Raw genomic sequence first — 23,094 nt, 5'->3', positions numbered from 1 at the left:
GGGGGAATGTAAGAATGTAAGCGGAACTCTTTGGGTCCCTAGAGATGGTTTTGGTAGGAATAACGGGTTGAAACATTGATTTGGAGGGTTGATTGTAGATCAGAATCAGTGTGAGCATTTGGAAGGCCGACATGAAGTTATGTGAGGTGAGAGAGAGGAAGAATACGATTACGGGAAGAAGAAGGATTCTTGAGGCCTTGACAGCTGCAATGTTTGCTGCCAGCACCAACATGGAAATCTATCAGGGTGCTTGCTTTTGGCACTATTGCCGCCGCATGCTTGCTAATGCACCATTACGACAGGTGCTACTTCGTACGCATCCGTTTTACGAAAGCGATGCAGCAATCAATGCCGTGGCATGGGTCTCTGATGCCGGAAGCCTCTTTTGCGTTGATGCTACCTTACCTCGCCTACCTGTGCTGTAGGTGCTGTTCAAAGTAACATAGGTAGAGAATGCGCGGTGTCGGCTACGGCGGGAGGTTGTCTGTGTGATACAGCTGGGAGGGCGGGTTTGGGGCTGGTAGCACTTACGCGAGCGATACGAGGTTTTCTTTCTTGCTTCATGGTGCTTTGCTTTGTTTGTGTTCAGATGGTTGTCAGGCGATGAAGTACTGCTAACTACTACAGAGTAATACAGAGCACACAGCAGCTGCGGTAGGGAACTCGATGGTTAACCGACCCGGTACAAAGATGGCTACCTCAAGTATTGGATGGTACAACTGATAGGAACAAATTAGAGCGGTGGAGAGACTTATTGCAGTTGGACTGCTTGCCAAGACGAATAGCTTGCGGCTTTGGAACTTTCTAGGCCCTGCATTCTGCGTTTGTCGATGCATGAAGCCGGGAGGAGGATCCTGGCCGGGTTGGGGGGCGTTCTGATTCGGAGACGATCCGAGAGTTTGTGGGAAGCTGTGAGGGCTTGCTGCTGTACTGCAACAGGAGGGTTTGGAATACTAGATGGTATAGTACTCGTAGTGTGCTGGTGCTGATGCGAAAGAGGCGGTTTCTGCGCACCAAGGCGAAGAGGCACTAAGATGGAAATACTCGGGTACGTGGAGTTGCTGTTTCGGGGTCTCAGGCTGGACGCTGGTTGGTGCCTTTGGAGCTGGAGGGAGCTTCATCTAAAGGCGGCCGCTGGAGAGCGCTGTGAATGAGGTGAGGCCGCTGTACTGCTTAGGCGTACCGTCCCGGCACTGTATATGCACGGTACGCCTGCTGCAGCTGTCGGGTGGCATTTTCACTTTACGCGTCAAGACGCGTTTCCCGGTTTCGTGCCAGCATTGGATCTCCCCGCGCAAGATCCAGGGCATCGTCTGCAGGATCAAGAACTGAAGCAGCAGTCAGTCAACAAGACTCGGCTCTCAGCTTTGAGGTGGAATACAGGCTGAATATCAATGCCACATTCCATTTCACCCACCAAAGACGAGCAAATGGACGGCGAGGCGGACATTGCCAGCAACGCTGCTCCAGCAGAGACAGCCGCAGCCATAGACGATGTCGACGTCGACATGAACGAGGCCGAGGCCGACGCGCCGTCCGCAGGCCAGGCCGAGCCATCTAAAAAGGAGATCAAGCTGGACGAGCTCTTCGCAGATGACGACTCCGACGACGAGTTTCCCAGCTCAGCGCCCGTTAAGCGCGAGGCTGTGGGCTCACCAGCACGGGCAGCCTCTCCTTCGTATGTACTCCTCCTCTTCTGATCGGTTGGAACGTCGACGGAGAGTGTGTGAGCTGACCTTTTGCGTGCCTGATTAGAGCCATGCCGGCTTCGGATCCGGAGGTCATGCGCAGCTTTTACCAGCGACTCTTCCCCTGGCGACAACTTTTCCAGTGGCTGAACCACAGCCCGACGCCCTCCAACGACTTTGGCAATCGCGAATTTGCCTTTACTCTGCAAAATGACGCCTATCTGCGGTACCAGTCCTTTGCAACCGCAGATCTGTAAGCTGGAACCGGGTGCAAGCCCAAGAGTCATCAAAGACTGCCAATGCTCACGATGCTGTTAGGTTACGGAAAGACGTCCTCCGCCTCATGCCCTCCCGTTTCGAAATCGGCCCCGTCTACACAACGAACCCGCGAGACCGAAAAACCCTGCGCAACTCATCCGCCTTCAAGCCGCTGTCGAAAGAGCTCTGCTTCGATATCGATTTGACCGACTACGACGACATCCGAACGTGCTGCGACAAGGCCACGATTTGCAACAAGTGCTGGCAGTTCATGACCATGGCCATCAAGGTTGTCGATGTGGCCCTGCGAGACGACTTTGGCTTCAAGCACATCATGTGGGTGTACTCTGGGCGAAGAGGAGCCCACGCCTGGGTGTGCGATAAGAAGGCTCGGTCCTTGGACGACCAGAAGCGCAGGGCTATCGCAAACTACCTGGAAGTGATCAGGGGTGGTTCGCAGAGTGGCAAGAAGGTCAATGTCAAGAGGCCGCTGCACCCTCACCTCAGGTACGTGAAGAATCATCGGCTCAGAATGTCCGTTTGTCACGAATGCTCACGCCAGTTCCAGCCGGAGTCTCGATATCCTCAAGACGCACTTCCAAGAGGACGTACTGGCTGTCCAGGATCCTTGGGCAACAGACGAACAAGCCCAGAAACTGTTGCAGCTTCTTCCAGACCGCAATCTCAACGAATCATTACGCCGCAAGTGGGAGGCGGCTCCAGGCCGGTCATCGACGTCCAAATGGGCTGACATTGACGCCGTTGCCAAGACGGGTGCGAGCAAGCACCTGGACTCGAAAGCACTGCTCGAAGCCAAACAGGATATTGTACTGGAATACACCTATCCCCGCCTCGATATTGAGGTCAGCAAGAAGCTGAACCATTTGCTCAAGAGCCCCTTTGTTGTGCATCCCGGCACAGGGCGGGTCTGTGTGCCCATTGATACCAAGGCTCTCGAGGATTTCGACCCCCTGAGCGTGCCGACGGTACAAAGCTTGCTTGCGGAAATCGACAGCTGGAAGGGTGGAGAGGACGGCGAGGATAGTGACGACAAGCCCCACGTCAAGATTGCGGACTGGGAAAAGACCAGCCTCAAGCCGTATGTCGAGCAATTCCGGTCGTTTGTGTCGGGGATCCTCAGGGATGAAGGGACGGCAAAGGTGAAGAGAGAGCGAGAGGACGACTCAATGGAGTTTTGAAAAAGATTATCATGACGGTGAACCATGGTTTCTTCTGCGCGGCACAGGGCTATCACCGGCTTGCATATAATGGGGAACATATAATTTCTGCAACAAGCATTGGGTATTGGATCTCGCTTGGTATTACTCCAGGCGCTGCATGCAGCCGCTACGTCTATGATGAAGTCTCTTCTACTTGTTCAGCTTTGTTTTCATCTCCAGCATCTGCCGTGGCATCTACTTGAGCGAGACCTTGTTCCTTGCTTTCTGATACCTCGGCCTCTCCGGCCTTCTCCCCTTCGTCATCCTCGTGCTCCTCCTCCTCCTCCTCCTCCCCCGCCTCGCCTTCACCTTCGCCTTCACCAGCATCTTCACCAGGCTCCTCGCCTCTCAATCTCCCGCCCTTCCTCTTGGGAATCACGCTGAGAAACGCCCGCCCCCAGTCGCCACACTCTAACCACTTGAGCATAATCTCCACAACGTGGTTGGTCGCCAGGACCTGCCGGCTCTGCATCACCATGAACTGGCCAATGGGCAGCTTGGCCGTTCGAATGCCCTTTTCCCCCGCGCGGCGATAGCAAAGGCCCTTTTCGCGGTTCTTGTCGACCAGTCCGCCTACGATGTAGCATGTGTTGGGTTCTAACCGCTCGAGCGTGTACGGGGAATCCGACGACAGGTACACGACGTCCTTGTTCGCCTCATCCAGAGGAGGCTCCGGATCAGGGAGAGGAAAAGGATCAGTCTCGTCGCGCGTCCACGCCGGAGCCTCGTCGAGACTGCGCTGCAGCGACTCAATCATCTCGCCTCCGCTGCCATCAGCAGCGTTCATCCTCTCGCGGACCTTGGCCGCGCAACTCAAAAAGTCCCCGTCGTCAAACCAGATGCCCTTCCACTTCTTATGCTGAGCACCGAGGACCTCGTTGAACCTCTTGGCAATCCCCTTGTTGAAGCCCGCGACCCAGAGGTGCGCGCGGTACCGCGCCTGCTTGTTGTCCGAGTACGCGCGCGTGACCTGGCTCGACAGCGACACGCGCTCCTTGTCCATCATGTACTCCTCAAAGTCGCAGTCGATGATGATGCCCACCGGGACGAGCGTCGACGGCGTCTTCTTCTTCTGCAGGTCCGAGGGGTCGACGCCCTGGGCGATGAGGGCGGCGCGCTCGGAGCGGGCGCGCGTCTTGCGCTCGTGGCGCTTCTCCTTGCGGCGCTTGCGGCGGTCGTCCTTGCCGGCCTCCCATTCTTCCTGCTTGCGGAGGCGCTTGAGGGCGTTTTTGGACATGGGCGGGTTTGGGGGGGCTGTTGAGGGCGCGGAGGAGGAGGAGGTGGTGGTGGTGGTGGCTGTTTGTGCCTCTTCTTGGTGAGTGGTGTCCATTGGTTCTGAGGGAGGTTGTTGCGCTTCTGTTTCCAGGGAGCTCATTTTCACGGCTTTAATGATGTTATAAGGTGCTTGAGAGGGTTTCAAATGAGTTGTTGAAGCAAGAATGTATGATTGGATCCGGGGGCCTTTTGAATGGAGTTCCCTTGGTGTTGAGGTTGACTGCTGCTGGTCCTTGTTCGTGTGAGAACTTGCCGAGGGATTCTCATGCAATGATGAGTTACGGAAGCTTTGTAGCGGCGATATCAGGGGAACGCCGAGTGTCGAGAAAGTCAATCAGTTGGGAGAAGCTATCAGCGTTCACAATTGGTCATGCAGTGCCGCTGAGATACCCAAAGTCGCCTATATCATGAAGTTTTCGATTCCTTATACGACTTTTTGTATGAAGCAATCTTTTGCACCTCCGAATCTCTTGGTGGGCTGGTGGGGCCGAGCAGGTACGTACCAATGATGCGGGAACATGGAATCGCACTCCAATTACTAGTCTTTGTCCAATCACAACACTCCAATTGATGACACCGAGCCATCACGTGACGCATCCAAGGCCGCAAGAATAGTGTCAAAACAAGCTCCTCTTCCCACCTCTCTCTCTTCCCATCACCAAACGGCGAGCCCAGCAAACCCGCAATTCCCGCACGTCCGCCATGGCGAAGCCGTACGTGCCGCACGACGTCCTCGACGAGACGGCCAAGACCTCGCTGGTCGGCCTGGGCAGCGGCTTCTTCATCGCCGCCATCCAGAATGCCCTGTCCAAGCGCAATGTGGGCGCTATGAGCGTCTTTACGCGGGGAGCTCCCATTATTGGCATCTGCGGTATGGCTTGATACTACCCCCTCGGTCCAATTCGGATTGGCTGGCTCTATTCCTGGACAGCAAGTGATTGGCGAAGTTGAATCTTCTTGTCGCTGACGGTGGGGGTTCTTGTCTCTAGCTGCTGGTCCCGGTGCCTATGCTTTCTTCTCCCGGACGATGATGAACCTGCGTGAGAAGGAGGATGCTTGGGCCGCTGCCTTTGGAGGTTTCATGTGCGGCAGTGTTCTCGGACTTCCTTGTAAGGACACCCCTTTCAGACCTCTATATATGACTCTCGGTAATGGCCGACGGTTAACCTCTCTTCTTGCTCTTGCACAGTCAAGCGCATGCCCATCGTGATGGGTCTTGGTGCCTTTGTCGGTACCGTCCAGGGCCTTTTCCACGTCGCTGGTGGACGGCTGGACAGCTTCTACAAGGAGGAGGATGAGTTTGAGCGCAGGGAGATTGTCCGACGGACGACCCGGCTGCCCGTTGAGCAGACAATTGCCGAGATCGGCGAGGGACGAGGTAAGTCTATGCCTCTCTGAGAGTTCCTCTATAGTAAGGATGTGACCCCCAGCTTGCTCAGTACGCTGACACTGCGACACACAGGCATCCGTCCTCCTGGCTACGAGGAGCGGAGACGAGCGCTGATCAAGGAAAAGTATGGCTTCGAAGTCAACCCCGTGAGCGCCTCTGTTGAGGGCAGCCAGTAAAACTGCGGGAGAATATTCAAGGAGAAGCAAAGAAAAAAAAAAGTATAAAAAGAAGTATAACGTCAACCAGCTGCCAACGATTTGAGGTGAGTCCACGGCAGCTTGTACATATTATTGTCATCGCATTCCAGTGCGGAAGAGATGCGGTGCTAGATTTAATCGGATTTTCGTTTTTTGTTTTTTTCTTTGTTTCCTGTTCTCGTTGAACTTTCCGTCTTCTCCGTCGCTACCACCATTGCTGTCTGCATGTGGCTTGGCGAGATTTCTCACGAAAAGGTACGTTTTCCTCTCTTCTTACCCTCTTTATCTCACCCTGCGTTTTGGTCTTGTTTTCCCTTCCATGATGAAAATCGCTTTCAGAGGCTGTTTATGATATCGATGATTACATATCACCATATCTACATTGTTATTTGTCTGATGGAATCTCTTCTATACATCTGATTCATTCCGCATCTGCTGCTTGTTACGAATTGCACGCTGACGCATTGAATTCACAGGCTGCTGAGAACAGTATCAGCGAATCCATCTCAAAGTAGACCCGAGGGCTTCAGGGTTCCCATTCAACTATTGAATCCCATTCAACTATTGAATCCCATTCAAATATTGGCATATCGTCATGCTATGTACCTACTATACGTATTGTGTATATCCGCCCCGATGAAAGGATTCGTTCCCAATAAATGCCGTCAATCCCAACTTCAAACGCTGTGAAATGCGACAACCACTAAATGTCATTTCTTTCTTTGCTCAAGCAAAAATAGAGACTGCTTTTGATTGCTTCTCCCCCCCCCCCCCGGTCAAACCCCATGTAAATCCCCTTTAGAGCGCCTTGACAGATTGGAAAAAGGGATTGGCGAGCAGCTTCTCGTCCGCAGCCACCAGCTCCTTGAGCTTGGCCACCTGCTCCTCCTTGCTCTGAAGCCCCCCGTTCCGCACGGCCTCTTTCCACTCGACGAGCACCTTCTTGAGCATGGCGCTCCCCTGCTCGACGTCCTCGGTGCTGTAGCTCACGCCGAGGTCCTCGTGCTTGGTCGTAAAGTCCTCGAGCTCGTCCGCCTTGCGCTTGGCCATGCGGACGACCTTGTCCGGGAAGCGCACCAGCTCGGCGACGTGGATGCCGAAGCTCTGGTCGCAGATGCCGGGCTCGACCTTGTACAGCAGCGTCACCTCGCGCTTGGCGTTGGCGTCGCCGGTGCCGGTGCCGCTGATGTGCGCCGTGACGTGCATGTTCTTGACCTGCGGGTACTGGTCGGCCAGGGCGGTGAGCTCGTGGAAGTGCGTCGCGAACATGGCGAAGCAGCCGATTTCCTTGACGATGTGCTCCGAGATGGCCCAGGCGAGGCCGAAGCCGTCGTAGGTCGAGGTGCCGCGGCCGAGCTCGTCAATGATGATGAGCGACTCGGCCGTGGCCGACTTGAGGATGTTGGCCGTCTCGAGCATCTCCGCCATGAAGGTTGAGACGCCCTTGAGCTGCGAGTCGGAGGCGCCGACGCGGGCGAGGATGGAGTCGAAGATGGTGAGCTCGGCCTCGGAGCAGGGCACGAACGAGCCGACCTGGGCCATGAGGGCAATGACGCCGGCCTGGCGGATGTAGGTGGATTTGCCGCCCATGTTGGGTCCGGTGATGATGAGGAACGAGGACTTGTCCCGCGTGAGCTCCACGTCGTTGGTGATGAACTGGACGTCGTCCTGGAGCTCCATGCAGGGGTGGCGAGCCGCGGTGAGCTTGGTCTGACCTTCGCCGCGGGGATGAATCTTGGGCCGGACGTAGGCCTCAGGGGCGTGGACCGCGGCGTGCGAGAGCGAGACGATGACATCGAGGTGAGCCAGCACGCCGGCGAGCCGCTCCAGGACCGGGCAATACGAGGACGCTACCTGGACGACCTCGTTCACCAGGCTGCTCTGGGTGCGATTGTAGTTTTGCGACAGCTGGTCGTGCTCGCGGCGATAGGCCTGCAGCTGCTTTGTGGTAAAGTAGACGCCGTTCTTCTGGGTTGAGCATTCCAGGTACTTTGACTTGCCGCGGATGCAGCCGGCCTCTTGTCTCGTCAGGCGCATGCACACGCCGTGGACCTTGTGGTTCGACTCGAGGAAGATCTTCTTGTCGGCCTCTTGGTCCAGATCGCGCGCGGCGTTGTTGAACTCTTGCCGGATGTCGCGATCGAGCTGGTCAAGCTTCTTACGGATGACTCGCAGGCTCTGGTCGTACTCTGGCTTGATGATGTACTCGTGCCGATCCAGGGCATCGAGGTCCACGGTCTGCTCCACCATCTCCTGGAGCTTGCCGAGACTATCGGACAGCTCGCGGAGCTTGTTGGTGTAAGCATCGTCAAGGGGGTCCTTGTATGCCTCGTCCATGACTCCCTCCAAGGTGCCGATGAAGCCTGGCAGGCGGATGACAACCTGATAGGCGCGGACGACATCCTCCAGATTGGCTTTGCCGCGCTGAAACTTCTTCGACAGGCGGTACAGGTCGGGGACTGACCTCAGATGCTCTTCCTGCATGGTCTGCCGAAGCTCGGTGTCGGTGAAGAAAGCCTCGACGAGCTGCTGCCGCTTTTCGATCTCATCCTTGCTCATCAACGGCTGCTTCAGCCACTGCGCCAAAAGACGGCTGCCCACGGGAGTCTTGCAGTGGTTGAGCACGCCATAGATGCTCATCGTCTTGGACCCGTCTCGGGGACCTGGCATGAGATTGAGAGCCTTGAGAGCGGCAGCATCGAGCTTCATGTAGTGAGCCAAGTCGTGCTGGTAGAGCTGGTACTGGCCAAAGTTGGAGGCATCCTGTAGGGCACCGATGTACTTGATCAGGCATGCTGCCGCGCCCATGGCCAGCTTAAGGTCTGTCTGGGGCAGCATGGCCACGGACTTTTCATCTTTCAAAAGGCGAGCCAAATCTTGTTCAATGTCTTTGATGCCAAAATCACCAGCAGGGCGCTCGGCCAGAGCGACACCGCAGTTGTTGATGATTTGTCGTATCTTTGCCAGTTCAGGGTCCTTTTCTTTCTCCCTGTCGCCCTTTTCGTACTGGATGAGGCACTCTCGTACACCGAGCTGGATGATGAGAGACTCCAGGTTCGAGTAGAGGTCATTGTCGAGGAACTCGCTGACACCGAGCTCTCGCACGCTGGCGTCAGCAAAGCAGACACCGACGGCCCGCGCCTCGGAAGCCTTTGCGGAGATCTTGACGGCCATGATCATGGGCGCCGAGTCAATCTGGCCACCGAGCTCGTCTTCCACATCTTGGAGATTTCCCGGAGACGCCTGCTTGACGCACTTCCAGTTCATGCGGCCGCTCGGGCTCTGCCAGATCTCGACTCTCTTGCCCAGCTTGAAGAGGGCCTCGCGGAGGAACTGCCGGAAGACGGTCGTGGATATCGTGACGGAGGGGAGACCCGTGTGGTCATTCTTGCCGAGCTGTCGGACGACGGACGTCGTTTTGTAGACCTGGATGCGTTGCGTTGCGTTGCGTTAGAACAGGTGCGGACTGGTAAAAGCAGCCTGACGCGACGGATGTCATACTGTTTTGGCAATGTACGTGGCATCGCTTCCGTGGGCGGTGTACCAGTCGCCTCTGTCGAATATCCGCACGGCATCGTCGCCGATATCTGGAAGAGACTTGAAGAAGCGGATGAAGCCGCCCTCGTCGTCGACCTGTGCTCAATGTCAGCTTCAAAAATTCAGCGGCCCAGCTTGGATTCAAATATACCTTCAATTCGGGTCTTGAGGCCATGATTTGTGTTTGATGGAAGATGAAATGGACGAAGAAAACTCCAGACCCTCTCCTTCTCTTAAATTAAGGATAGAGAGTGAAAAGAGTAGTGATCAAATCATGGAGGCGCTGCTTGAACCTGCTAAATCCCCAGTCGCGTGTCTTGGAGGGGAGACGCGTCTGGTGCCGCAATCAATTAAAAAGTCCGAGTAGGTACAAATCGTGGTGACGCGAAGTGCGGGATTAGGTAATCGCCGTTGGCCTCGGTCAAGACAGGTCCGGGCGACCGACTTCAAGTTGCTGTTGCTCTCAAACATGCATGAGCTGATCAGTACCATTTCTTCTGCTGTTGGTGTTACCGTCTTCTTTCAAGCATTGGCATAGTTTTCTCTGGTCTATATGATCAATTGCTCAGCTCTGCGGTGGTTTCCTTAACTAAGAGGCCATATCTCGACTTCGTCATGCCACCACGGTGAAATAGAGATATACTGGTTGCTCATTATCCTGGACTGGACATGGACAATCCCGTGGCTGCAAATGTGCTCGGGGTCGCCGGCGCTGTAAGCTTTCCTCTCAGACCCTCATCGACTGAAACGTCCATAATGAGGATGACCCGTATCTCAGAGCTATGCTAACGGTATAGTCCATAGGTGTGCTGGTCTGTACAGGTATGGCCATCTGATATCAACCCAGGGCGTGGACAGCATCACTAAAATAGAGACAGCTTATCCCCCAGATCATCATCAACTACCGTCGTCACGACACCACAGGCCTTCAGCCCTCGATGATGATGCTCTGGGCATGTGCAGGTGTCCCGCTTGGTGTGTACAACATCACCAAGAACTTCAACGTCGCCCTGCGCATCCAGCCTCAGATACTGACATTTCTGAGTCTGGTCACCTGGGCCCAGTGCCGATATTATGATAAGGTAAGGACATGGCCACTATGCTCTTGCTATCAAGTCATATACTAATCGCTAACATTATGCTCAAACAACAGAAGTGGCCCGTTTCTCGTTGTCTGCTGGTAGCCACTCCTATCGCTCTTCTGATGGGCGCTACACAAGCTGCCCTCATCTTTGCCCTCCGAGCAGCTCATTCCTCGCATCTCACATGGCCGGACACCCTGATGGCGGTTCTCTCTGCTGCTCTCCTCGCTGCGGGCGTGCTCAGACACTACTGGGATATCTATGTTCATCGATCAGTGCGCGGAATCTCATTCATCTTTGTGGGTATCGACGCCGGCGGCGATCTCTTCTCACTCATCTCGGTCTTCTTCCAGCCGGAACTGGACATTCTCGGCATGGTCATATACGGGACTGAGCTTGCCCTTTGGATAGGCGTGTTCGCTTGTGGTGGGTATTTCAACCTGTTGCCCTGGATAAAACAACATTCGAAGACACCATCGGAACCCAATGGGAGTCGCAGTTCCCCTGAGCTATCTGAAGACCCCAATTCTCGGACATCTCACTCATCTCACGCTATCTCTCTTCGAAATATTCCTTCGTCCACATCCGTCTTTAGAACGCCATCAGGCGAGTTGGCGGTTGCACGAGCTAGAACTGGCTTTCATGACACCGAGGACGAGAACGTCATCACTTCACAGAGTTGAACCGAGCATCATCGCCCCCGTCTTATGCACTGATAAGGTCAGCAGACTTGATGAATTACTGCCTGGCTGTATCTTCAAGAATCATATCTGCCGCCTTTTCCGCAATGGCATACACAGTCGCCTGTATATGCGCACCTATTTGCAGCGGCATGATGCTCGCATCCACAACTCGCAGGCCCTCGACGCCGTAAACCTTGAGCCTTTCATCCACGACCCCCCCTCGGATTCCTGCTCGGCCGCCCAAGGCGCATGTGCCAACCGCATGCATTGCCATTACGGTGTTGTCCATGATCCATTTCCTCATAGCGTCATCGTCTGTATAAGAGCTGGCAGGGGGGTGAACCAGCTGCTTCACAACGTCGCTAAGAAAAGGCGCAAGGAGGATGTCACGACCAAAGCGGGTTGATTCTAGCATGATCTCCCGGTCAAGCTCTCCGGCGGGACCCTGATAATATCCAGGTTCGATGACTGGATCCTCCCTCTGAGAGGGCGCTGGTTGAACGTGGATCGACCCGACAGAGAACGGATACTGCAGAATCTGGTACAGCGTGGCGAACTTCTTTCCACTCTCTGCGATGGGCGCAGCGCCGAGCTTGAAGATGTACTCTACCTGGCCACGCTTCTCGAGGCGCTCTTCCAGGATGGCTTTCTTTTCTGCAGGGAGTCCGGGCAACGCCTGGGCTCCGGAATGCAACTTGCCCATAGTCTCTTCTGGGACGTATCTGGCAAGAGGCACAAAGGCGTAAGAGGCAAAGACGCCGGCAAGGCGGCCGGTTCTGTGCCGGGCAAACTGTTCACGAGCTGCAGCTGCGTAATCTTCGTCCAAGAAGAGATCATCGTTATTCTCAAGACCTGGATCGACTTCCACGATGGCGTGGATTGCTAGTCCTTCAGGTCAACAGGACAGTACTCATCAATTGCCGATTCGTATAGCCAAAACAGGTACATACCCTTGTGCTCCTGCACGTTCTCTCCGACCATGGGGCTGTCGACTTTGACAGCAATGCCGGCGCGAGACAGAACCTCAGGATTGCCAATACCCGAAAGCTCTAGGATCTGTGGGGACTTGACGGTTCCAGCAGACAGGATGACTTCCTTTGATGCTGAGACGACGTACTCTTGGTCCTTGTGTGTGAATCGAACTCCAGAAGCCACATATCCATCACTGGTCTTGTCGAGAACAATCTCTTGAACTGTGGCCTCGGTCAATATGTGAAGGTTGGACCCAGCAAGGGCGCAGTAGTTGGTGGCAAAGGATCGGGTCATTGTCCGCGGGTCGATATTTTGCATGTTTGTCCACACCCCGGCAATCGATCCAGCAACATGAGCCGAGTTTGTCTTTACGCCTAATGAGTTGAGCGTGTCGAACCAGAGGCGATTTGTTGGCGAGATTTGGGGAGGATACGAGATGTGGATGGGTCCCGAGCTGCCAAAGGAGTCGGGATCATATCGAAGGTCCTCTTCAGCTTGTACGGCAGGGTCAGGTGCGTGAAACGTCTCTGACTTTTTGAAATAGGGTCTACAATACAGCGGATTCAAAGAATGAGACCAGTATCAATGTCCGCCATCACCGCACCAAAACCTCGAGAAGCACTTACAGCAAGTCATTCCAACCCCATCCAGGGTTACCCAGCGTCTCCCAGGCATCGTAATCCTCTCTACTGCCTCTACACCAGGTCAGGAAGTTGATGGCGCTGGATCCTCCAAGGGCTTTCCCTCGCGACCACCCGATCGTCTTCCCTCCCAGGGCAGCCTGCGGCGCTGATTTGAACTTCCAGTCGATGTCACTGCCCAACGACTTACCGTAATAACCGGGGATATCGACGTCTTCGCGGCCATTTACCGGTCCTCCAGCTTCGAGGACTCCAACGGTGAATTGCCCGCCTTGGGCTAGACGAGATGCAACGGCCAGGCCAGCGGTTCCGCCTCCGATGACGAGGAAGTCGAAAGACTGGCGGGCGAAGTCGTCGACGGAGACTATCTGCATGTTGATACGGAGTTCTGGGTCGACTTTCAAGGGGCTTTGAATGTGAACGTCAGTGAGATGCCAGAGCTATTGCTTGTCCATGGCTATTGAGTCATTCTCAAGGTATGACTTATATACATGTTATCGTGACTAGCGCTGACTTGATGAACGCAGCAATGGAATCAATAGTTTGATTCAATATTACGGAATTCGGGGCAAGACGCAGCAGCAATCATGCTAAGTCCGTGCCTTGCCAATATACCTGCATCTCACCAGCAACCCAAAGGTTCCAAAGAGCCCCAAGGGGCGAAAAGAGAACAGCGCCGCCTCTCACATACAACATAAAGCGGCAGACCGGCGGTGTTTTCTTTTCACCGCATCAGTCCTTTCCGTCTCCTAGGCTGCGATTACGCAGACGTCTCAGAACGGCATTTACAAGCACGGCCGATGATTGGCTTGTAAGACCATGAATCGACGACGGAGGGAAAACGAATCTTACAAGCTTCAACTTTAATAGACAACTAGCGATTAGGTTGGCTATGAGCTTGTCAGCAACTCGCAGCTTACTAGTGGTCTTGTTGCTAGTTGAGCTGAGCTGTCTCCTTTGAGAGACTAACTACACCTGCTTATCCCTGGAAATCGCATTTTGACGACTGTCGATGGCTTCATGTTCCGTGTCTGGAAACTTCACATGTTGTTCTTCTCCACTCTGTGCAAGTATGACTTACATCGAGTCTCCCTTACATCAAGACAGCCTCATTCGCCCGATCGAGACATTTCAGCCCCCTCAACAGCATCGCCCTCAGGACACAAGAATGACATCATGGACGACGCCTCAACAAACTCACTCCTCTTCAGGGATTCTCATATATATATAGACATGAGATGGAAATCTCACAATAATTACCGGATCATGCTGAAGATTATACAAGAAAATCCAGCACAATGACCAAGCCGCGTGTAATCTACTGGTTCAGGACAGACCTCCGTCTGCACGACTCGCCCGCCCTTCAAGCGGCGCTGGACCTCGAGCCAGAGGTTCTTTGGCCCATCTGGACATGGGATCCTCATTATGTGTACAAGGCCAGAGTGGGAGTCAACCGGTTCCAGTTTCTGTACGTCTCTCCTGAATAAAAAAACGAGGCCAGTGAAACTGACATCGTCGTGTAATAGGCTAGATTGCCAGAATGACCTCTCGCAGTCCATCACCAAGCTGAACAAAAAGTCCAAGCTGTTCGTCCTCCGCGAAGGACCGCAAACGCTCTTCCCCAAGCTCTTCAAGGCCTGGAAGCCGACTCACCTGGTGTTCGAAAAGGACACGGACACCTACGCCCGCAGCCGAGACGAGGCCGTCGTCAAAGCGGCCAAGGCAGCAGGCGTCGAGGTCATCACCCGCTCGGGCCGCACGCTCTGGGACAGCGACGACGTCGTCGCGCACCACGGCGGAAAGCCCACCATGACCATCGCCGCGCTGCAGGCCGCGGGGAGCAAGATTGGCCCCGTCGCGAAGCCTATCCCGGCGCCCGAGAGCCTGCCCGATCCGGGAGACATGCCCGTGGACTTTGAGCAGCAGCGTCCAGAGACGAAGCCCGACATCAACGAGGGCCACAAGACGAGGGAGGACACGGCGTACAGCCACATCGCCGGCCCCAACGGCGACTTCGCCATCGAGACGCTCGAGGAGCTCGGCTTCGCGCCCGCCACGACGCCCATCCGCGGCGGCGAGACGCTCGCTCTCAAGCGCCTCGACGAGCTCATCAAGGACAAGACGTACGTCGCGACCTTCAAGAAGCCAAAGACCAGCCCCGCGCAGTTCGACCCGCCGGCCACCACGCAGCTGTCCCCCTTCTTCCACTTCGGCGCCCTCTCCGTCCGCCTCTTGTACTGGCGCGTCCGCGACGTCGTCGACGCCTTCGGCCCGGGCGCCTCCTCGCCCCCCGAGAGCCTCCTCGGCCAGGTCCTCTTCCGCGACATGTACTTCGCCGCCCAGGCCGCCCTCGGCGCCTCCTTCGCCCAAACGGCCACGAACCCGCACTGCCGCTTCATCCCCTGGCACCTCCCCTCCAAGCGCGACCCGCACACGGGCCTCACCACGGGCGACCACCACACCGACAGCGACCAGGCCGAGACCTGGTTCCGCCGCTGGAAGGCCGGCACCACGGGCTTCCCCTGGATCGACGCCCTCATGCGCCAGCTCCGCCACGACGGCTGGATCCACCACCTCGGCCGCCACAGCGTCGCCTGCTTCCTCACCCGCGGCGGCTGCTACGTCGACTGGGAGCGCGGCGCCGAGGTCTTCGAGGAGCTCCTCCTCGACCACGAGCCCGCCTGCAACATCGGCAACTGGCAGTGGCTCGCCTGCGCCGCCTTCTTCACCCAGTACTTCCGCGTCTACAGCCCCGTCTCCTTCGGCCAGAAGTGGGACCGCGACGGTGCCCTCATCCGCCGCTGGGTCCCCGAGCTGCGCAACGTCAAGGCAAAGTACATCTACGAGCCCTGGAAGATGCCGCTGCCCGACCAGAAGGCCGCCGGCGTCAGGATTACCGGCGACGGGCTCGAGGAGCAGCCCGAGGAGGGCACTTACCCGAAGCCCATGTTTGACTTTTCGGAGCGCCGAGGCATATGCATCGCCGCCATGAAGAATGCATATTCCGTGGGGCTCCATGGCAACGATGAAAAGGTTCTCGATGGCAGCTGGCGGGCCCTGTTTCCGTCTCCTGACGAGGCCGAGGTCATGGGAGAGTACGAGAGCGACTTTGGCGAGAATGCGGACAACAATGAAGACGGGCATCACGCAGGGAAACAAAATGGAGAATCTGCTGGGCACAAGCGTGTTGCAGAGACGAATGGCGTAAAATCAAAGTCAAAGAAGCAAAAGACAGACGGTTAGCTTGGCTTTAGAGCATATAATACAAGAGGAAGATATCGGAAGATATAGTTATTAACCATCGTTATCTTGTCAAGCTTGTACACTCAGATGGGTCCAACGTCACCTACAATCCATTACCTCCGCATAAATAGGCTTAAGCCCTCAAAATCTTCCAAAGATGACCAAAAACTGTCTCTGTAGCACTCGGTCAGTGAGAAACAGTCCTCTCACTGCCGTATCATCCTCTATGTATGGTGGCATTTGTGCCGTTATATGGCAAGACTTGGATGTTTCGGACAGGCATGTGCATAATGTCCCAGTGATCCGAGATGTTCGGATTGCCGTAGGGGCGCAAAGCGGCGAATCGCAGGCTATATCAGCAGAGTTAGTCTGTCAAAACTCCCAGTGAACACACGCTTGGATTTTGTCTCACGTATAATTGCCTGGCGCAATGTGGCTTCCGTTTGCCAGCTTGCCGAACCACCAATGCTTCGCATAGCCACGGGGAACTCTCAGCATCGGAAATGCAGCCGTTTGCTCCTTGTCCATGCGGCTTGGGTCGTAGTACCAAAAGGTATCGGCATCTCGCATCGTAGCCGCCGCACCAACGTAGCCTGATACCCCAACAACGGGAGGATACTCCCAATGGGGCTCAGTCCAGTATGCAGTGTATATCTGAAGACATTAATCAGTATAGACTATTCGTCACGATAAGAACAGAGAAGATGGGATACTGACATCCCAACGGAGGTGGAAGCATGGGTAATCGAGGCGCGCAGACAACTCCATAAAGTCAAACCGGTTCTTGTCTGCGTTGAATGACCAACTGCTTAATGGTCAGATCTGTTCAAAATACCGACCCAAAAAGCCACTCACGTCCAGTTAGCGCCCCAATCTGTGATGAAGGGCTCTCCCAAGAACATGCTATCAAAAGCCTTCTCGGTATCGTATGCGGCCCCTATTCCGCGTGAGATGCGTTAGTTCCGCTTTGATATCCACAGCAAGTCGATACTCGCATCTGAACATACCTCCGTAGGGAATGGAGAGGTCTTCGCCGTTGCTCCCTCTTATCCAGACTTTACCACCATACAAAGGAAGGTAATCGTCATTGACGTTTTCAGGAAGTCCAAAGAAAAACCTATAGTTTGATTAGCCAAATAGAGCGTGCCCACTGAGCTAAAGGGTAATATTACTCGACCTCTCGCGTCTCTCCTGGTGCCAGTGCAACATCCTCAGGCAACTTCACTGGTGGTACGATGTGCAATGGCTCCAGGTTGTAGGCGGTTTTGATGCCGTAGTGAGGATCGAGGATTTCCACTCCAGCTTGGGGCTCAATCTCGAAAGAGTATACCGCGGTTCGATTCCCTGTATTTGTGATGTTGGCAGTCCATCTTGGTCGGAACTGGATGGAATCTGACAAAGAAAAAGGCTCAAAAGACAGCTGAGTGGTATAGTCTAGAACTTTGAGAGCATTCACCAAGCCAGTCCCAATCTGAAATGGAGGGGCCCTGAAATTAAAGTCGATATTGTCGGCAGCCCATCTAAGGCTAACTCCGCTGGAGACGATGCGGTTGGCAAGCATCTTGGCGAACCCGGGGCCGTGAAGTTCCCGACCGCCGTGCTTGGAGATGTAAAGCGCAGCAATGCCTGCAATATACGGTGCGGCCATGGACGTCCCACTCATCGAATCGTAATCATTGCCCAGCACGGTGCTGATGATATCGAAGCCTGGGGCTCCAATATCAGGTTTGAGGAGCAACTCGTTGGTAGGGCCCCACGACGTGAATATAGCGGGAAGTGGTGCCGCGGTGGGATCAGACGTGCTGATGCTCGGATCTCCTGTGACATTGATGGCAGCTATAGACAAGACGTTGTGGCCGTTGGCGCCGCTGCTTGAGTAGAAGGGCCCAGTATTGCCTTCGTTCCCGGCGGAGATGGTAACAACAACGCCCCTGTCGGCAATTCTGCTTGCAACCAAAGCCCAAGGATCGTCAACAAACCCGTCAGGTCTACCAATGCTGGCGGTGATGACATCGGCCTATTGAGCATGTTAGGATGCGAAACGTCTGGCCAAGTACAAGAATGCTTACCCCGGCGCCATATGCATCGCAAAATGCCTGAATGAGCACGTCCTCGTCGGTGTCCCAGGGGTCCTGGGCATTGTGTCAGCAAGCTATAATTTCTTGAGTAATATCGAGACAGCTTTACATCTGCAAACACTTTGAACGAAAGAAGTCGAGCGTCAGGAGCAACTCCAATCAACCTATGGCGGATTAGTGCTGAAATGGCAATAAATGCAACTCCGGCACATTACCATTCATTTTCCGCAGCAATGATCCCAGCCACGTGGGTTCCGTGGCCATGAAAGTCCATCGGATCCTGATCCGGGTCCTTTGGAAATCGCTTCTCATTGTGAGAATTCCCTTTGACCTCACGTCAGCTGTCATGCCACAACTTCTACCCCTGGTTGGAGGCTACACTTACAAACAGTCCCAACAAGATCATAACCTCCAGCAATCTTGCAGCCCGGGCCAAAGCATCCACCAAGCTACAGAGAAAAATCAGCATCAAGGGGCTGGTATGTCATGAAGAAGGGTCACTAACAGCTTCGTGTGTATAGTCAACACCTGTATCGATAATGGCAATGGTTGCACCTTTGCCTCGAACGCCTGCCGCATGGAGCTGGTCGACACCGGTCCATTGATGAACAGAGTAATTCTGGTTCTTGACGTCCAAAGCAGCCTTCACCCGTCGGATAGTAGACGCCATCGGGACAGTCTTCATGGGCCAGACATTGGCCACGCCGTGGACTTTGCTGAGCGTGTCGACGTTGTCAATGTCAGTCTCGATGACCACTCCATTGAAAATGTCACCGCAGTCGAATTGTCTGAAGTATGTGCTGTTGGCCGAAGCCGGCGAAGCAAACTGGCGAGTCATATAGCCAATGCTGCTCTGTATGACGAGTTTAGTCAATGGCTGCAACTGGCGAACAAGCATCACGATTACATACTCTCTCAACCTCGACGATGTACCTGTTTGTTGCAGCATTGACATTCTTCGCAGGTGTATCTGTCACTCTTATCTGTCCGGATTTCAGCGAAAGGACGTCTGTGAGGAGAAGGGCGAAGCCCCAGAGAATGGAAGCCCGCATCTTGAATCGTGGCACTCGGCTGAACCGGAGCCCCTGAGATGGAAGAGTTGGAGCAGAATCGTTGTCTCAGGGGTTCAAAAGAAAGTTGTATAGTAGGAATAGGGTACAACCTCTTATTGCAGACGAGCCGGTGATGTCTAGTCCGGTCTCAAGAGTGTCGAGTGAGCTCACAAGTCAGACAGGTCATAAGAGAGCGATATGAAGAGGGCACAAGACACTCGACCAGCGTCCCCGAGTTCCTTTTCAACCTCTCCCGATAAGCGATCTCGTCATCTCGAATATAAGCATGAGCGACAAACTTTTGATGAGTCGAGGCGGCTCGGGAGCTGTGCTCTCGTCCTTCCTCACGGGTAACGACATGCCGGTAGCATTGCAGGATGCTCTTGTATGAAGTAGAGATTTCTGTTATCTAAGCGATGGAAGTTCGGGTGGAAAGATGCCGAGTTCGTAGGGTAGGCACACTGTAACAGCTGCACTTTCCCGCGGCGAAGTGATGGGACGATCACGTCACATAAGGCACCTGCCCAGGAGCATTTGCCAGCGCCTCTTCAGAAGACCTCGCGAGCCTGATCCGCTCCTTCTTCGCTGTGCATCTGAAACACGGATACCAGCTCAGAGATCCCTGATAAGTGATAAGTGATAACGGATAACGGCAAGATGCACATGCGGTCTTCCATCTGCCGAGACATTCTGAAGGAGCATCACCGCTCACGAAGCAGAGGCGGAGCACAAGGACGAGTTGCCGTCATACACGATGCTGCCGTCGAATCCGACTCGTACCCGGGAGGGTCGAGGTGCTGGAGCCGTACAAACAACAGCAGATACAGGCAGAGACTGAGCCGGAATCGACTGTTGGGGAGAATCTGATAGCCCCTACTTTTCACGCGACTTCGGGTTGATGTCTCTCATCTTATCATCCACGCTGGATCTTGACCATTGCACATCTCAACTCAACGGGCGATGCACAGCTCGACCTGGTGTCGTGCCGCAAACCAGCTCCGTTTCTCTAGCTACACGGATATTACAGCCATCTCAGGTATTAGTATTGACCTTCCATACACGCAAGAGGGGACGAGCATTGTCTGGACAAGCTCTGAGTTAACATGAAGATTAAAGCTTCGAACTATTGCTGTGACTCCACACCCGCGCGCCATTTAGAGTGTGCCTGTGCCACGGGAAAAGTGGCGCGCAAGTGCTTGGAAGATGAGGATCGTTGGGCATCTGTGCTCGGGAGCTTCCGACAAGGCGGCGACAGCTCGCTAGATGACATCGAATTGACCAATGCTGGAGGGGGACCATTTCGCAGCAGCACAAGATGCCTGCAATTCAGTTGTGCCCTCCACTATTAGGCGCAAGAAGTTGCTCCGCACGGCAACAATGCCATTGAGTCTTCGCCGTGATGTTGATAGCATCAGTACTTCGCGCTACCAAGCATTCATCTGAGGCATGAAGCCGCTACGAGGACAGGGGGCAGTCCCCAAAACCGTCAAGATCGCGCCTCGCTTCTGGAAGGAATCCACGTGGGAGCAGGTGCTAAGAACCCATGCATGTCACCAGCGAGACCTGACTTGCCCCGACCCAAAAAGGGGAGATTGAGCTGAAGGTCGCATATCGAGGCCTCCCCCGGGAAAAGAGCGTACCCGCGGCCGTTCATCTTCTCGATTGCGACTACTGAGGAGAGGACTTTGAGAGTTTGAAGAGAAGGATTCAGGGCCTTGATGAATTTGCGCTAGTATTACAGCACTACGAAGTAAGAAGCGCCCGCCATGCAGCTTCGAGGCGCTACAGCAAGTAGCACGAGCAGCTATCGAGTACGAGTACCTGCGCTTGTACGAGAGAGCGAAAGTAACATCTGGACGAGGCAGGGTTGTGGAAATACGAGTACGGCGGCTTGCCGCTGCTGCGCTGTCGATGACCTACATACTCGTGCAGTGACCCCGAGGGCTTGACTGGGTAAATTTCAGATGCTGTTTCTCGGTACGTGTGGATACTTCGGATACTTGGGCCAGTGATGGTGCTGAGCAGACGATTGTCGGCGAAGCGACAGCGTCGATATAGAGGACAGTCAACGTGCAACTATCGATCGATGACAGCGGAAGACAACTAACAACTCATTTGTCAGGCACTGGTGTGGGCAATTTCGATGGCTTGTCTGCCAATATCGCTTAATAACACTGCTGGTCTCGAGACACTTGCCTGATCCTGGCCAGGACTGAGGCATCGGAGCCGTCCATTATTGGCGCATCCACCTCCAAAGGACAGAGACTCCAACCACCCACACCGGCGCGATGTGGCCGCGGCACTCGGGCCATGATGGAGCCCCTGCGCTAGACAGCCCGCAATATGGAGAAAGGCGTTTCACCAGGGGCAGAGAAGAGACAGAGGCTTGAGAGGCGAAAGAGAGCCCAAGACACACAGAGAGAGTGCCTTATCGGAGTTTCAGGGCACCGTGTTGGACGGAGCACCAGGTACTGGGTATTTTCAGCTTCATCTTACCGACCTAGCTACTGGAGGCACCAATATTACTTACACGATGTACCTTGCTATTGTCGAGATACTGGCCATTGACTCGAAAGGCAGCCGTATCACCCATCCACAGCAGCCGGCATCTCTGGACGCCTTTTCTCGACATTCGCCTCCTCCTTCTCCTGACGCTCCAGTCCGAACCCAAGGGCTGGCACTATTCGCTCAAGCGCCCACATCGCACGGCGTTCATCCGCTTTAGTCCTGCATAAGGGTGCATCCTCTCGGCCATGTTCCCCCAAGACACAGCTGCTTGCCACGCCCAAAGCTCCAGTAAATGGACGCTTTTCCATGGCGACGTGGGATCCCCTGCGGCTCATTCAGGCCGCTGGAGACGATGTGCCTTAGCGCTGCTGGCGCTGGGTATCGCTACCTGCCGCTTGTGTGCCAACCGCTCGCGCTGCCCATTGTCCCAACGGTCTTCCTCCGTACCTGGTACGGCCTGCTGCTGATAGGCCCCTGCCCCCCGACCTCTTGGTGGCGTTCCGTTGCAGCGTTGCCATGCGTCTCTGGGCCTGCCGGGTACCAAGTACGCGTGCTCGCACAGGTCAGGAACAGGCCCAGAGTAGTGGCACTTCGCTCAAGCCCCAGGGCCCCTCGATAAAGCGCTCCTGCGGTACGGGCATCGTCCACCACGAGAAGTCATCTCCGCTTATAGACCTCGTACCTCATACCTCGTACCTGCTGATCCATATCAACTGGGCCCTCCCCCCGGCCCGTCTGTTCCAGGATCTTTGCACAAGACCTTCCTCTCTCCTCCTCTTCTCTGCAGTTCAACTTGAACTTCTTTTCCTCCCATCTCGTGTGTTTTTCCTCTCCATTCCTCATCCAGCAAACCCCCCCTGTAGCTGCAGCTCCCCAACCTCTTGTCGCTCTTTCTACTTCGCTTCCACCTACCACGTTGTTTCCAACGGTACTAATACACAGGGAATTCCCAATCGAGTTCCCTGCCAGACGTACCATTTCCCTCTTTTCTTTCCCGTCTTTCCTCAAAACCGCTTCTGCTTTGACATTCCTCCTCCCACCAACATCACCTGATTCTAACGCACCAAATCTTGAATCCGGAAACAATTGGGAATACCATTTGAGGAGAGCTTCCATCTGACGAACTCTAACGCCGCCTTACCTTTACGCCAAACGAAACGAGCAACAAGAGACAACGCAATAAGAACGATATAGGCCTCGGCTGCTGCCAGCAAATTACCGCCAACAAACATTCATCTCTCTTGTCGGGTACATACCTCGTAACGCAAAC

At 54.7% G+C, this 23,094-nt stretch overlaps 8 protein-coding genes across 8 annotated transcripts; 4 read left to right on the top strand and 4 right to left on the bottom strand.

Annotated features, from left to right (window-relative positions):
- Positions 1-1,593: 1,593 nt before the first annotated feature.
- On the top strand, positions 1,594-3,145 carry BBK36DRAFT_1185297 (DNA primase, small subunit; the record flags this gene model as incomplete). The annotated part of the gene is made up of 4 exons (XM_024896435.1): positions 1,594-1,646; positions 1,756-1,941; positions 2,007-2,453; positions 2,515-3,145. The coding sequence occupies 4 exons, from the start codon at positions 1,594-1,596 to the stop codon at positions 3,143-3,145; spliced, it is 1,317 nt and encodes a 438-aa protein (XP_024745740.1).
- Positions 3,146-3,299: 154 nt separating this feature from the next.
- On the bottom strand, positions 3,300-4,496 carry BBK36DRAFT_1172611 (hypothetical protein; the record flags this gene model as incomplete). Its single annotated transcript, XM_024895751.1, has 1 exon — positions 3,300-4,496. The coding sequence occupies one exon, from the start codon at positions 4,494-4,496 to the stop codon at positions 3,300-3,302; it is 1,197 nt and encodes a 398-aa protein (XP_024745739.1).
- A 647-nt stretch (positions 4,497-5,143) lies between these two features.
- On the top strand, positions 5,144-6,007 carry BBK36DRAFT_1129042 (hypothetical protein; the record flags this gene model as incomplete). The annotated part of the gene is made up of 4 exons (XM_024891700.1): positions 5,144-5,312; positions 5,431-5,550; positions 5,631-5,819; positions 5,904-6,007. The coding sequence occupies 4 exons, from the start codon at positions 5,144-5,146 to the stop codon at positions 6,005-6,007; spliced, it is 582 nt and encodes a 193-aa protein (XP_024745738.1).
- A 636-nt stretch (positions 6,008-6,643) lies between these two features.
- Positions 6,644-9,853, bottom strand: BBK36DRAFT_1136572 (DNA mismatch repair protein). Its single transcript, XM_024893025.1, has 5 exons — positions 9,832-9,853; positions 9,717-9,749; positions 9,530-9,661; positions 6,827-9,454; positions 6,644-6,794 (listed from the first exon to the last, which is right to left on the bottom strand). The coding sequence occupies exons 2-4, from the start codon at positions 9,738-9,740 to the stop codon at positions 6,827-6,829; spliced, it is 2,784 nt and encodes a 927-aa protein (XP_024745737.1). The 5' UTR covers positions 9,741-9,749; positions 9,832-9,853; the 3' UTR covers positions 6,644-6,794.
- Positions 9,854-10,506: 653 nt separating this feature from the next.
- BBK36DRAFT_1185281 (hypothetical protein) lies at positions 10,507-11,330 on the top strand (the record flags this gene model as incomplete). The annotated part of the gene is made up of 2 exons (XM_024896434.1): positions 10,507-10,628; positions 10,682-11,330. 2 exons carry the CDS (start codon positions 10,507-10,509, stop codon positions 11,328-11,330), a joined length of 771 nt encoding a protein of 256 aa, XP_024745736.1.
- A 55-nt stretch (positions 11,331-11,385) lies between these two features.
- BBK36DRAFT_1185278 (GMC oxidoreductase) lies at positions 11,386-13,564 on the bottom strand (the record flags this gene model as incomplete). Its single annotated transcript, XM_024896433.1, has 4 exons — positions 11,386-12,212; positions 12,281-12,849; positions 12,929-13,311; positions 13,559-13,564. 4 exons carry the CDS (start codon positions 13,562-13,564, stop codon positions 11,386-11,388), a joined length of 1,785 nt encoding a protein of 594 aa, XP_024745735.1.
- A 677-nt stretch (positions 13,565-14,241) lies between these two features.
- On the top strand, positions 14,242-16,186 carry BBK36DRAFT_1172606 (DNA photolyase; the record flags this gene model as incomplete). The annotated part of the gene is made up of 2 exons (XM_024895750.1): positions 14,242-14,411; positions 14,470-16,186. 2 exons carry the CDS (start codon positions 14,242-14,244, stop codon positions 16,184-16,186), a joined length of 1,887 nt encoding a protein of 628 aa, XP_024745734.1.
- Positions 16,187-16,403: 217 nt separating this feature from the next.
- BBK36DRAFT_1129490 (subtilisin-like protein) lies at positions 16,404-19,102 on the bottom strand (the record flags this gene model as incomplete). Its single annotated transcript, XM_024891742.1, has 11 exons — positions 16,404-16,536; positions 16,599-16,840; positions 16,904-16,994; positions 17,042-17,123; positions 17,194-17,303; positions 17,359-18,203; positions 18,256-18,318; positions 18,374-18,428; positions 18,480-18,595; positions 18,663-18,713; positions 18,770-19,102. The coding sequence occupies 11 exons, from the start codon at positions 19,100-19,102 to the stop codon at positions 16,404-16,406; spliced, it is 2,121 nt and encodes a 706-aa protein (XP_024745733.1).
- Between the last annotated feature and the right edge of the window lie 3,992 nt (positions 19,103-23,094).

The sequence above is a fragment of the Trichoderma citrinoviride genome, assembly GCF_003025115.1.
Source record: "Trichoderma citrinoviride strain TUCIM 6016 unplaced genomic scaffold BBK36scaffold_17, whole genome shotgun sequence".
NCBI classification, from domain to species: Eukaryota; Fungi; Ascomycota; class Sordariomycetes; order Hypocreales; family Hypocreaceae; genus Trichoderma; species Trichoderma citrinoviride.
This window is presented reverse-complemented; position numbering and strand designations above follow the sequence as displayed.

What these genes read in the sequence shown, in the direction of transcription:
- BBK36DRAFT_1136572 (XM_024893025.1), bottom strand. Translation starts at nt 9,740, where the DNA reads ATGGCCTCAAGACCCGAATTGAAG. An exon ending in CCTCAAGACCCGAATTGAAG is followed by an intron (nt 9,662 to 9,716) that starts GTATATTTGAAT and finishes CATTGAGCACAG; the next exon opens with GTCGACGACGAGGGCGGCTT. An exon ending in CCACGTACATTGCCAAAACA is followed by an intron (nt 9,455 to 9,529) that starts GTATGACATCCG and finishes CAACGCATCCAG; the next exon opens with GTCTACAAAACGACGTCCGT.